Source organism: Lithobates pipiens, unplaced genomic scaffold (genome assembly GCF_037356315.1).
Source record: "Lithobates pipiens isolate NorthernLeopardFrog02 unplaced genomic scaffold, aLitPip1_a1.2 Scaffold_18, whole genome shotgun sequence".
Classification (NCBI taxonomy): Eukaryota; Metazoa; Chordata; class Amphibia; order Anura; family Ranidae; genus Lithobates; species Lithobates pipiens.
In genome coordinates, this window is record NW_027507758.1 from 124,880,983 (window position 1) to 124,894,579 (window position 13,597).

At 40.9% G+C, this 13,597-nt stretch overlaps 1 protein-coding gene across 5 annotated transcripts in view; it reads right to left on the reverse strand.

Annotated features, from left to right (window-relative positions):
* Positions 1-13,597, reverse strand: part of XPO1 (exportin 1) — a 109,468-nt gene that overhangs the window by 51,733 nt on the left and 44,138 nt on the right. For 2 of the 5 annotated variants that reach the window (XM_077486076.1, XM_077486077.1), the window contains exons 2-3: positions 8,539-8,670; positions 6,863-6,964 (exon numbers count right to left, since the gene is read on the reverse strand). In XM_077486076.1, the coding sequence (XP_077342202.1) occupies positions 6,863-6,964; positions 8,539-8,664 (228 nt within the window). In that variant the 5' untranslated portion in view covers positions 8,665-8,670. Of the gene's footprint in view, positions 1-5,557; positions 5,622-6,862; positions 6,965-8,538; positions 8,671-13,597 lie in introns of those variants that run through there. The other 3 variants (XM_077486080.1, XM_077486079.1, XM_077486081.1) reach the window with 3 other exon arrangements.

Consider the following 13,597-nt stretch of genomic DNA (forward strand, 5'->3'; position numbering starts at 1 on the left):
CCCCTGCAGCTTTCAATCCCAAATGACATTAAGCTTAGAAATCACAGTGAACTACCATACTTTGGGAAACCCACTAAAAGTTTTCATTGTTTAGCAAAATCTTTAGTTTTCTCAAAAAACTGCCACTGCCTGTTTTGACAGTGAGGCTCCTACTGGGTACCCCTATCAAATAAAATAAAAAATAAATAATAATAAAACAGGGCTGGATGCGACAGATGAACTGACTGCATGAGAAACACACACTGCATTTTAACACAGCATCCTGCATCTCCAAAGGAGGAGGCAGAGACACAACCTGACCACATCAGCATGAGGCTGCTTCTGTGTTTTGTGGGGGTCTGAATGCAAAAACAAAAAAATAAAAAAAAGACAGAAAGGGAAAAGCTGTATTCCTTGTTATTTCTAACAAATTGGGGAAAAAAAAAAAAAACACACACACCCAACAAGTAGGCTACATTTACAAAAGTCAAAACCAAACAAGCGAGCTTATGTAATATTTGGGGCAACACACACTGTAAAGTTTTAATGCAATGCAAGCTGTGTGAAATAACTAGACCCCCTAAACTCAAATATGCACCACGACCAGCTATACAATAGGGAAAAAAACAAACAAACACTTATGGGGTTATAAAACACCTACCAAATGCCAAGTGGAGACCTGCTGTGAGAAATTACTGACCATTTGTAAGTGCAAGTTGCCTGGCTGTCATGCAGTCACTCTGAACTTACATGATCAAATTGGAACAAAACTGCAGTAAGTAAATATGGGCCTTCACGTTTTCTCTGGTTGTGCATAACAGGCAATGGCAGACTTGGGCTCTCAGGACAGGTGTTAAAAGTGGTTGTAAATCCTAATGTAGCATTTATTTGCTTCAGTCCATAGCACTTAGTGTGGATCCTGTCTGTGCAGTCCTTCCTCGGCTATCTGCATGGGTCAATTCAGACAGATATTTAGACACCAGCTAATCCTTGGAGCACCCCTAGCAGACAGCGGGTGATTAACAGCCTCAGATGTGCTTGCTTTCCCAATGAGACTTTGTAGAGGGGGGTGTATCCTTTTGCTTCACTCGGGTCCCAGATTATACACAGCTATGTATGTAAAATGTGTGATATCAGATCCACACCCCTGCCATAGCTAAACTATGTATGTAGAAGGCTGTGGAGGAGAGAAGACTGCAAATAAACAGGTACACCTTGTATAGGAGGATTTCCTTCATCACTGTATATCACCCAAGGCTAGTCACCTCAGTGGGCTTATGCAAGAGTGTATGCTGAAAACTCATCACTGAAAAAAGTTAACATGTACTTTGCCCATCCAATTGCCAAGATGTCAACTATGGGCCTTTCAAGTCACCGTGTACACAGGTAGATAGGCACTCATGTGACAGCACTGTTTTTTTGGGAATGATTCAGTACTGTCATATGGGGCGCAGTGTTGGGGGGGGGGGGGAAGTCATGCGTGCAAGTGTGAGTAGGAGAGGCAGCTGACAACGGAAGCCCCATAGCAACACTATGGGTGACGTCAATTCACAGCCGTTGTCTGGTTTCTCCTGCACACAGAGGGCACCGGAGACACGACCGGAGAAGCTGCAGAACAGGTATATATACCCATTTTTTTTTTTTAGGGCTAGATAGATCAGGCTTAGAATGTGGCTGAGAGTAGGTTTTTCCTTTATTCCCACTTTAAAGCTAGCCTTCTTCTGGCCAGCCACATGACATTCCAGGGTATTCTTTTCTGTGGTGGTAGTAGTAGGCAGTCTTTAATCCCTTCCAGACCAGCCGCCGCTATACTGTTTCAGGTTGGCTCCCATGTGTGAGCCATCATAGCTGTACGTCGGCTCTTTAAGACACTGTAGCAGGCTTGCGCCTGCAGTGTCCCCGGAGCAGATTCGCGTGGATCGAGAACCGGGATCTGCGTGTGTAAACACACAAATCCCGGTTCTGTCAGGGGAGAGGAGAGAGATCGTGTGTTCCTACTAAGTAGGAAAAACAATCTCTCGCCTTCTAGTCAGCCACATTCCCCCCAGTTAGAAAACACCTAGAGAATACAGTTAACCCCTTCCTTGCCAGTGACATTTATACAGTAATCAGTGGCTATTCATAGCACTGATCACTGTATAAAATGTCAACAGTCCAACAAAAATTGTCAAGTGTGTCTGATTTGTCTGATGCAATGTCTCAGTCACGAGAAAAACCTCAGATTTGCGCCATTACACGTAAAAATGCTTATTGCGATTTTTCTTACCAAAAATATGTAGAATATATATCGGCCTAAACTGATGAAGACATTTTCTTTTAGGGGATATTTATTATAGCAAAAAAGTACAAAATAGGGGGGAAGGGAATACATTGTGTTTGGGTACAGCGTCACACGAACGTGCAATTGTCAGTTAAAGCGATGCAGTGCCGTATCGCAAAAAATGGCCTGGTCATTAAAGCGGGAGTCCACCGGGACTCCGCATTTTTTTTTTATTTTAAAAGCCTGCCGCTACAAATACTGCAGCTGCTGACTTTTAAAATAGTGACACTTACCTGTCCAGCGCGCCCGCGATGTCGGCACCCGAAGCCGATCGCTAGGTCGTCTGTCGGGTCCTGCCGCCGCCATCTTGGGTATGGGAATCAGGAAATGGAGCCTTTCGGCTTCATTTCCCGGTTCCCTACTGCGCATGCGTGAGCCGCGCAGCGCAATCCGGACGGTCCCCGCTGCCTCTGGGAACTGTATGTTTCCCAGCAGGCAGCGGGGCACTTGCGCAAAGGGGCGGGCAGTTGCGGAAAGGGGCGTAATCTACACCCCTTTCCGCAGACAGCCATCCCGGAAGTGGGTGCAGTTACCTGGATTATCCAGGTAACTGCACCCCCCCCTCCCCCCTGAAAGGTGCCAATTGTGGCGCCGGAGGGGGGGGGGGGATTCCGATGAGCGGAGGTCCATTTTAGGGTGGACCTCCGCTTTAAGGGGAAAAATCTTCTGGGGCCGGCGTTGCTTATACTCCACTGATGTTCTGGCATCAGCATGGCTTTTTGCAGTATTATACTGTCAACTCCAGGCTGACGTGGTGACACAGGCCCAAGTGCTGTGTCTGATAGCCTGTATTGAAAGAAGCGGTCTGTCATTCAACTGCTCTAAGCAAACTACCTGTGGTAGAAAGTGCTAGGGGGAGACTAGTATTATACTAGCTTTTTATTTATTTTTTATTTTTTTTATAATTTGTATGTTACTGCATCATCTCATGTTCCTGATGTGCATGTTGTACAATGTACTTGTGTTAACCGGTTCCCAGCTGGCTCACGCAGATATACTGCGGCAAAATGGCCCTCCTAGGTGAAACCCCATATGTGGTTCCCTGCGCGGTGGGAGACCCGATGCCTGCGGCTAGCGATCGCCGCCGGCCATCGCATGCGCGAGAGCCAGCACAGGGAATTGTGTGTGTAAACACACAAATCCCTGTTCTGACAGAAGAGATGTTTTGTTCCTACCAAGCAGAAACAATGATAGGTCTCCTCCCCATACAGTTAGAACACATCTAACCACTTAATCCCCCTAGTGTTAACTCCTTCCCTGCCAGTGACATTTACACAGTAATCAGTGCATATTTATAGCACGGATGGCTGTAAAAAAAGTGTCACTGGTCCCAAAAATGTGCGTTAAAAAAAAAAAAAAAAAAAAAAGTGTCCTATCTGTCCGTCGTAATACCGCTACAAATCACAGATCATCATTACTGGTAAAAAAAAAAAAAAAGTAAAACAAATGCCATAAATATTCTTTCCATAGCTTGTAGATGCTATAATTTTTGCACAAACCAATCAATATACACTTATTGCTATTTTTAATAAGATGTACAATAAATATTGGCCTAAATCAATGAAGACATTTTATTTTTTAATTTGGGGGAGATTATAGCAAAAAGTAAATAAAAAAATACGTTTTTTTTTTCAAAATTGCCACTTTTTTGTTAAAATAAAAAACTTGCAGAGGTGATCAAATACCACCAAAAGAAATCTCTATTTGTAGGAAAAAAAGCAAACTTTGGGTACAGCGTCACATGGCTGCCAAATTGTAAAAAGTGCTCTGGTCAGAAAGGGGTAAAAGATTCCTGGGCTGAAGTGGTTAAAAAGTATCCTGATCTCATTGCAATACCTGACGATTCTGCCAGTCTTCCTACGTATCCATTTCAAACAGACCACACTAGGCACAGAAGCACATCCATCCCAGATGTGATCATGTTTGTAGCTGTGTTGGGAGCACAGCCTGCCTGTCCTCAAAGGGCAAGACTTGTGCTGACACTTATCCTTGCACAGCTCATCAATGGGAAGATCCATGTATTTCTCCTACTGACAAAAGGGATGGCTGTGACTGCAATTGTCACTGAGCAGTGCTGGTGGCACTACAGATCTAGTCCACAGCGTTGCTGCCATCTGATCTCTCACCTCCACTGTATAGATCAGTACACAGAGGCTTCACATACTTGAATACTGGGCTAGTTTTTTTTTTTTTTTTTTTTTAATATGGAAACAAAAAAGTTTCACTTTAAGGATCCTAACAGGCCAGGAGTATGCACCTCAAGTTCCATTATTTCTGACCCCCCCCCCCTTTTTCTGCCAACACAGTTGAAAAGTCTGCACTATAAAATACTGGAAGAATAAAGCTCTAGCAGTATTTATAAAACTGTGCTCATAAGCCACAAATTTTATATATATATATATATATATATATATATATATATATATATATATATATATATATATATATATATATATATATATATATATATATATATATATATATGCCATTTCATTTGCATTAAAATAACAAGGTCCACTTAATTGTTTAGAGAGGACACACAAAAAAAAAAAAAAAAAAAAAAAAGTATATGTGCAACAAGTTAATTACACTTTTATAATATAAAAAAAAAAAAAAAAAAATGCTTACTTCCAATAACAATTGATTCCTGCAGAACACTGGTGTTCATATGACTATTTAGGCAACCTAAGTTAGTTGCCCATCTTACATGATACCAAAAAAAAAATAATATTATACTACACCAATACCTGAAAGGTAAAATTTACAGACTATATATTTATGCAGTTTGACCCAGAATAAAAGTTTTTACTACAAAGGTTAGTTGTTATATAACAAAGTCGATCAATATAGCTTCGACCAAAGGGATCATCAGCTGGTCAAGCGATTTAAAAAAAAAGTTAAATCTGCTGTTGTATGATGTTTGTAGTGTTGACAAACCGTGAAGCAAAAAGCATGTGACTTGCCAATACGGTCTTAACTTTTGTCAAAGATATCAAAAATCGTCAAGAGATAAGACATGGCACTATTCAATATCTAGGATTGCATACAAATTATGAACTCTTGCAACAACAAATATGGAATATATTTACAAAAACAAAATCATTGTCAATGATCCCTGTGGCAGAAGTGCCTATGTACCCTCAATATTAATAAAAAAAAATATTTACTTAAGCCCACCCCATAGCCACCCAACACCCACCCATGAAACAAATACAATTGATGAACAGAATTCAGTTAAAGGGAATGAAAAGGGTAGACCTTGTGGAGGCCTGCCGTCAAAGCCTAGCTGTGTCAGTTGCACAGGAAGACACCCCTTTTCTTCCTATTACAAGCAATCAACATAATGGAACATTATGATTAATATCAGGAAGCGTTAACAGCTTAAAAAAAAAAAAAATATTTAAAAATGCATATAAGCCAAATGTAATAGTGCAGAAATTTTAGCACCAAATCATTTGCAGATTATGTAAATTGAAGAGTTCTTTACCTGTTGCTTTCTCTTTCTGTTCCGCTAATCATGTCAATTTTTCACAAGACAATACTGAGTTTTTAAAAGTACTGTTGATGATAAATCAACTTAAACATTAGTAATAACTGTCAGTATTTATAAGCAAATAAATGACCAAGCAAGCAAATGCTGTTACTAATGTGAGCACTTTGAGGAAGTTTGGTAAAGCTGGGACCAGAATTCCTAAGTGTCCAGTCTTAAAGCATCTATCAGTCACAGCAAGTCGAATTATACATTAGCTGAGACATTATCTAAAACTCAAAATCAGTGCTAAATAGACATCTGTACAAGACTAAAAGGGAGACAGACACCTGTGCATTAAAGGTTTCACAGTTCCATATTGAGTAATTGATGTCAACAAGATATCTAATTAGCCAAAGCAAACTCAAAGTGCATACCTAGGTTCCAATTTAACAATTTTAACAGGTAAAAAACTCACATGTTAACAAAGCAACAGGGACAGCCAAATTACACATTTAAAAAAGGAAAATTGAACTTTCAACAGTAAAAACGTATATTTAGTACAAAAAGTTCTGTTCTTATAAATATAGTATAATATTTGGGGTCTCTACCCAGCAGACAAGGTATACACTAGCTCACAGCCTTTCTGAAAAGTGCTTGATTATAAAGCTCTCACTTTACAGATCTTTATAGGAGGAAGCTCCAAACATCTACCCCATTCAGCATGTATGATAAACTTCTAGCTTCTAGCTTAGTGTAACTAAAAATACACTTCCCTTTTCTGCACTTTACCTAAACACCAATTAAGAATCTGAAGTTCTAGGAGTGACAAATATCAACATGCAACTTAATCGACTTTGTTTTATCAATTTATCCTAAAATTAAAAATAGATCTGTTTGAATTTTTTTCAATAGACGCAGCAAGGGAAACTATTCTTTATTAAAAAAAAATAAAGAAAAATAAAAAATAAAAAAATAAAAAACACACCACAAAAATGGGCAAACGGGATACTTTCCTCAAAGTTTATAGAACAAGAATAAGGTGGGTGGGGGCAAGAGGTGTGAGGTGAGTGGAGGTGAACATGTGTGCTTACTTTGGTGTTCATATTCTGCGAGAACTCAAGAATTGTGTCAACTCTTGTCCAGGCATCAGGATGCTCTTTTAAATGGGTCAGTACTTCCTGTGCCATTCTCTGCTGCAAGAAAAAGAAAAAGAAAAAAAAAAAAAAAAGATATACAAGTCACACACAAATTTGTCAGGACTATAAAATATAAACTGCTAAATTGTTTTACCTTTCAAGGCCCTTCAAAAATTGTATAAATTAATATGTGGGTTGGCCAATCCATGGAGGGGAAAAACAAAAACAAAAAACAAAACACACCCCTTAATACAGAAATTAGCCCTGGCTCACCCCAGGGTGGCCTTGATGTGTGGCTTCATTTAACAAAAGCAAATACAAGTTCCAATGAAATTGCAGAATAGTACAGGGACCTTTTTTTAACTTTCAATACATTTTTATTAATTTTGAAAAAAAGATAATCATGTTACAGCCACAAAACAACAATACGTGTTGAAACATTTAGTCACAGATTACAACATACAGGGACCTTTTTTCAAAGTTGCTGCAGATGGAGTGCAGCTTGTCATGCGGTTTTGAACTGTCAAACTGCATGAGAAATCGCACTGGTGTGCTATAAACCAGTGCTTAGAGTCTGGATATCTGAGATTATAGGGCACATTACTGTAAAACCAATAGTTTGATTTTGGTTCATGGAAAAACACTAAAATCTTGACTGCCAACTAGGACAGTCTTATCTTCTAATGACATTAATTCCCATCAACACTGGCTGCAAACATCAATGAAACCCCACAGAGAGGGCCATCTGAAGAATTTAAGGCAAACACTCTGAAATTGCAAGTTACAAATTGTGCATACATATTTGCTCAACTGCGTTACCTTTTACATTAACCATTTTCCATCACCTGCATGTCATGATGAAGGCGGTGCTACCACCTAGGTTAGTAATCTATTCGGTGAATGGTTCATGGAATACAAAGTGTTCTATGAATGAGCAAGGACCGGACCTGGAGTTTTTTTTTTCTTTTCAATTAAATCCTAATAAGGGTCTATTTTTTTATTTTTATTTTTTTAACTTCAAGTGGCGTCATAGCTGCCTGAATCATGTTTACTATGAGAGGATTGGGCTCTAAAATGTAAAAATAATCTCATGGTTGTTCTCGAAGCCATGTGCTTATTTACAACCTCTTTCAACCCATGCCTTAATATTTATGGCAGTGGTAATAAGTTAAATTGAGTTAAAGGATATCTGTAGAAACAAAAGAAGACAATAAGTCTATGCCAAGTACCTGCATGCTACCTTGCAAACAAGGACAGGCTAGCAGTATCTTTGGTAAAAACACACCATTTAGAGCCTTTTGCAAAGCTGCTCTGTAACCTGTTACTGGCCCTGTTCACACACTGTAGACAAGGCACAGTATATAATTCTGGGCCAGCCTAAGACAAACTGCACCCACTTCTCTAAAGTTTACAGACACAGCCAATGCAAAATTACAGGAGCAGTGTTGCCAAGACTGCTCCCTGCAGTTAACACAAGACAAGTGAAGGTAAATGTTTCCATCAATGTCCACAGTACATCTGCGAGAGAGTCAGCCTCTATGTTGATAACTGGTTTATAGCTAAAAGCAGAAAAAGTATACATTGTACAAGTTACATAAAAACAGACTAATGAATAAACAAAGAATAACTACCTGAGCGCCTTCTCCGTGGTATAAGCAATTCACAACATTGTCCAAAAGGTTGATGTCCAGCTTCTGGCTGAAATCCAGCAGCTGTCGAGCTGCATGGTCTGCTAACATGGTCATAATTGCTGGCATAGATTACTGAAAATACAACACATTTTTTAATTATAGAAAATCAAAAATATTAGGATTAAAATTTTAGGTTTCACACTGAGGCAACAAAACAAAATCACTCAAATACAGATAAGGCCAGACGGCGCCACATTACATTTAGAATACTTTTGATATGACAACAAAAGGAACACATCTACACTGTTCAAAATTTGTACAAATGGTACGATTACCCTATGATACATGAATAAAGAGCACCCCTTCAATAAATTAACCGCCTTGTGTTTGTACATTTGATGCCGAAACCTAAACAAAAAAAATTAAGGATGCACTTAGCCAAAAAGAACAGTTTTGGAAATAAATATATTTGTGTATATTTTCGTATGTTGGTGGGTTCTAGCAAAAAATACTGGATTTTAATTTGCAAGCAACAAGTTTACCTTGATTTTTACTTGTAAGCAAAATATTGCCTGCAAAGCGCCTCTCCTCTCACTCCAGTGTGAGAACCCGAGTGCTTTTTGTACTGGAGCGGTGCACTGGCAGGTTGCTCAAAAAAGTCCTGCAAGCAGCATCTTTGAGACGCTGTAGGTGCAGTAAATACACCACTCCTGCAGTGCCCATATCCAGTGAAATCAATGGGCAGTGCCATCGAAGCACCTTTTCCGGCCGTTAGCGAGGGTTAAAAGCACCCCACTATCAGCCGAAAAGCACCGCTGAAAAATAGCAGCGCTTTACTGCCAACACCCACTCCAGTGTGAAAGTGCTCTTAGTCTTTAAAGCGGAAGTAAAGTCCACTATAACATTTGTTTTTTTTAGGCCAAGTGGGTTATGCCATACTAGGCCAGGACACAATGAGGTCAAGGGAGTCAAATCAACGTGGCATGTATTGGGGCCATAAATGTTCACTGAGCATGTGTGGCTCAATGAAAATGACAGCCGACAGACAGAATTATGCATTTACAGCCTTAGAGACCAATAAGGTCTTCTACCCTTAATACACTGCTTGTCGGCATCTTTATTTACACTTTAAAGCGGAGCTCCACCCTAAAGTGGAACTTCCGATCATTGGAACCCCCCCCCCCTCCGGCGCCACAATTGGCACCTTTCAGGGGGGAGGGGGGTGCAGGTACCTGTACAGTACAGGCATCTGCACCCACTTCCGGCGTAGATTCTGCAGAAGCTATGCCCCTTTCCGAAGGTCCCCCGCTGTCTCCTGTGAAACACACGGATCCCAGAGACAGCGGGGACCATCCTTAGTGCGCAGCGCGACTCGCGCAGTAGGGAACCGGGAAATGAAGCCGCAAGGCTCCACTTCCTGATTCCCATACCCAAGATGGCGGCGGCAGCACCCGAGAGACGATCGAGAGATCGGCTTCGGGTGCCGACATCACGGGCGCGATGGGCGGGTAAGTGTCATTATTTTAAAAGTCAGCAGCAGTATTTGTAGCTGCTGGCTTTAAAAAAAAATAAAAAAAAATAAATAAAACACGGCGGACTCCCGCTTTAAGTGGTTACACTGACCTAATTTACAGGCTGAAGTTCATCCCTTTGATCTAAAAGAACCAGAGGATACAAGGTTTCTTTTTATTAATAAATAAAAAAAGCCAGCAAAGTTTGACAGTTCTGAGCACAGAATTGCACTTGTTACATGAATTGTGGAAATGCCGGATTAAGATTGTGGGGGGGTTAAATCGATATCTCGATTTTTTTTTTAACAATTGTGCAGCTCTACTATATAGGTGCCCAGACCACTCCTGCTTAAAGTATACCCAAAGGCAAAACTTTCGTTTTGGATACGTGGATTAGAACACGGGTTCAAGTTCAGGATTTTATTGCCGTTTTGTGTCCCCATTAAAGAGGGTCACCCTCTCTTTGTCCTGTGTAAGGTTATCGCTGAAAGTAAAAGAAAATCCCAAATTTTGAGTTGTACCCAGAACAGATCTTCCAATGGGGACACCAGTTCTGGTGACCTGGGGGTTGAGCACCCAAGAGATTGCCTTAATTTGCAGGAATTTCCACCCACTTCCTGTTAAAGCTATGGGACAGGAGGGGGAAAAAAAATATCCCCAATAATACTCAGATGACCAAACAAACAAACAAAAAAAATAAATAAAAAAAAAAAGTGTTTTGCCTATAGCTCTACTTTAAACCATATCTAAAAACACACAAAAAAAAAAACAAACAAACCCTCACACCCTGCCTTTGAGACTTTTGGCAGAATTAGGGTTTTCATTTTACACTTCATTATTATAAGAAAATACTTTGAGACCAAAAGGTGACCTAATAAAAAAAAAAAAGTTAATAGTGAGGGATTAAATACCATTTCATGTCAGTTTACAGCGAAGTCAAGGCCCCGTTCATAGCCTGGTCCTAAGATTCAAGCAACTTGGCAAAGATTGTTTTGGAGATTATTCATCACAGCAGTCAATGGTTGGTTTTTGTATGGTACAATTGTAAGCAGTAAAGGGTGCTGTTGCATTGGCCAGTAGTCGTAGTTATAGTATTGCAGTACTAGTCGCATTGGCCTAGCAGTGTCCTGGTAATACCAAACCTGCGCAAGCAGAGTAGGGCAGATTAATCTGCCACCACATCTGTGCAGACATGCAAATTACCAGTTTCCCATCAACTGTGCAATCCATCACATTATTACACATCATCAACTATGCACGTCTGTGCCACATAGGACTTTTGGCTCTAGGCCACTTGGTCAAGAGCCATAGGTCTAACACTCTGCGAGCATTCGCTCACACCCTGGGTTTTAGATTTATGTTCACTAGGAGACACACAGAAGCCTGGGGTTTTAGACATTTAAAAATGTACCACCATTACAAAATCTCGTTCTGAAGCATCTAAAAAAGGGAGAGGGAGTGAGGGGATAAGTTGCTGCCTTTATACATTCAGGCGAGTTTAAGCAAGAGCTTGAGGTTCTTCTGGTAACCATCGGTCCTGCCAAAACGGACTAATTGGTAGGCAGGCAGGAAAGATAGATGCTGCAAAACTTTGTCCCGTTGAGCCGGGTACACACTGTCCAAAAATCATCAGGAACCAGCATGGATAAAAAAACAAACAAAAAACAATGTTTTCTTTAACCACTTTAAGACTGGGCCTATTTTTCAGACTCGTTGACAAGTTAAAAAAATATTTTTTTGTTAGAAAAATTACTTAGAACCCCCAACACACACTTTTTTTTTTTTTTTTTTTTTTTTTAACACCTTAGGAGCAGTGGTTCTCAACCTTTCTAGTGCCATGACCCCTTGATAAATTTCCCCAAGTTGTGGGGACCCTTGATAGCAAAATTATTTTCATAGCCTGGGTTGTCTGCACCCAAGGCAAGACCAGTAATTTGCACCCCTAGTCAACGGACATTTTTTGCTCCTTAAGTCTCTTCCACTCTTACAATATTAAAACCCATTATGGTACATTTTAGGATGTACCACTCTTTGTTCTCCTTTCTTTCCCTTTTATCTCTCTATCCTAATTTATTGTCTCCCCGCCCCCCCCCCCCCCTAATCTCTCTCTCTAGCCTTCTTTGTTCTCTTATTCTCTCTCCATTTTTTTCTTCCCCTCTTTTCCTTTCATGTATTCTATATTTGTATTCCTTCTCTTACTCCTTGGTGGGGGGGGAATGGGATCAGTGGCAGTGCCGGGGGGAGTTCTGATCAGTCAACATAGGCGCTCTTGATTAAGGCAATCTGCTAATCTGAGAAATGTAGTGGGGAATTTTAATGGCAACTATAATCACAGGTAGTGTTACTCAGTGTCTGACTTTGTGGTGTTTCGCAGCAGTGACATCTATGCCGAAATCGGGAAATAACGTCTTCTCCAGCCCCTCCCACTTCACATTCCTCACCTGGGTGGCAACAGGCTCCAGGGACAGCCCTGATGGGCAGCCGCAAAAAGGCTGGGAGAGCAGTGCGGGCTTCAGGAAAAGCCCAGGATTCGGTGACCCCTGGCAAATCATAATAATTCGACCCCTAGGTTGAGAACCACTGCCCTAGAGAATAAAATGGCAGTCGTTGCAATACTTTGTCACACCGTATTTGCACAGTGCTCTTTTTTGAAAAAAATAAAAAATTAAGACAACAGTAAAGTTAGCCCAATTTGTTTTATATCATGAAAGACAATGTTATGTTGAGTAAATTGATACCCAACATGTCAAGCTTCAAAGTTCCGCCTGCTCGTAGAATGGCAACAAACTTTTACCCTTAAAAAGCTCCATATGCAAAAGTTTACAGGTTTCATGTTTTGAGTTACAGGGGAGGTCTAGGGCTAGAATGATTGCTCTTGCTCTTCAGATTGGTGTTCAAACCACACGTGAGGTATTGCCTCAGTTTCATTTTGCGGCCGCTACTCACGTATGCGTTAGCTTTCGCACGCAAGCTCGGCGGGACGGGGCACATAAAAAAATTAAATTTTTTTTTTTTTAAAAGTGTAAAAATAAGGGGGGTGGGGGGAATGTTTTGAAAGTAGAGTCATTTTTATTCCTATTACAAGGAACGTAAACATACCTTTTAGGGGGGCATGTCCATGATGGCGACGCGAGAGGTTGCTTTCTGCTCGAGCTCCGCTGGGCTTCTGGCTAATGCCTGGATCCTGAGAGTGCAATATCCTAATTATCATGCCTGCAACACCGGGACGAGGCGCAGATCATCAGGGCGCCTCTGCCAGTAGGGGAAAGAAGCTTAGTTTCCTAAAGATTACAAAGGAGCCCCCCGTCGTCTCTCTCCTCTGCCCAAGTGAAAACGCGCCAAACAGCTCCCAGAAGGCCTCCCAAAATGGCCCCTATGGAGTCAGCTGAACTCTAGCCACCCTGGCTGGCAGAAGTAATGGCCATAGCCACGTCAGTCCACACTAACGACTAAAATTAAGGCTGTCCAGCTGGACGTACGCCACCTGCGACAGGAGGAGATGAACAAACTACGGTCTAGAGTGACGAAGACAGAGCAGAAGGTCAGTA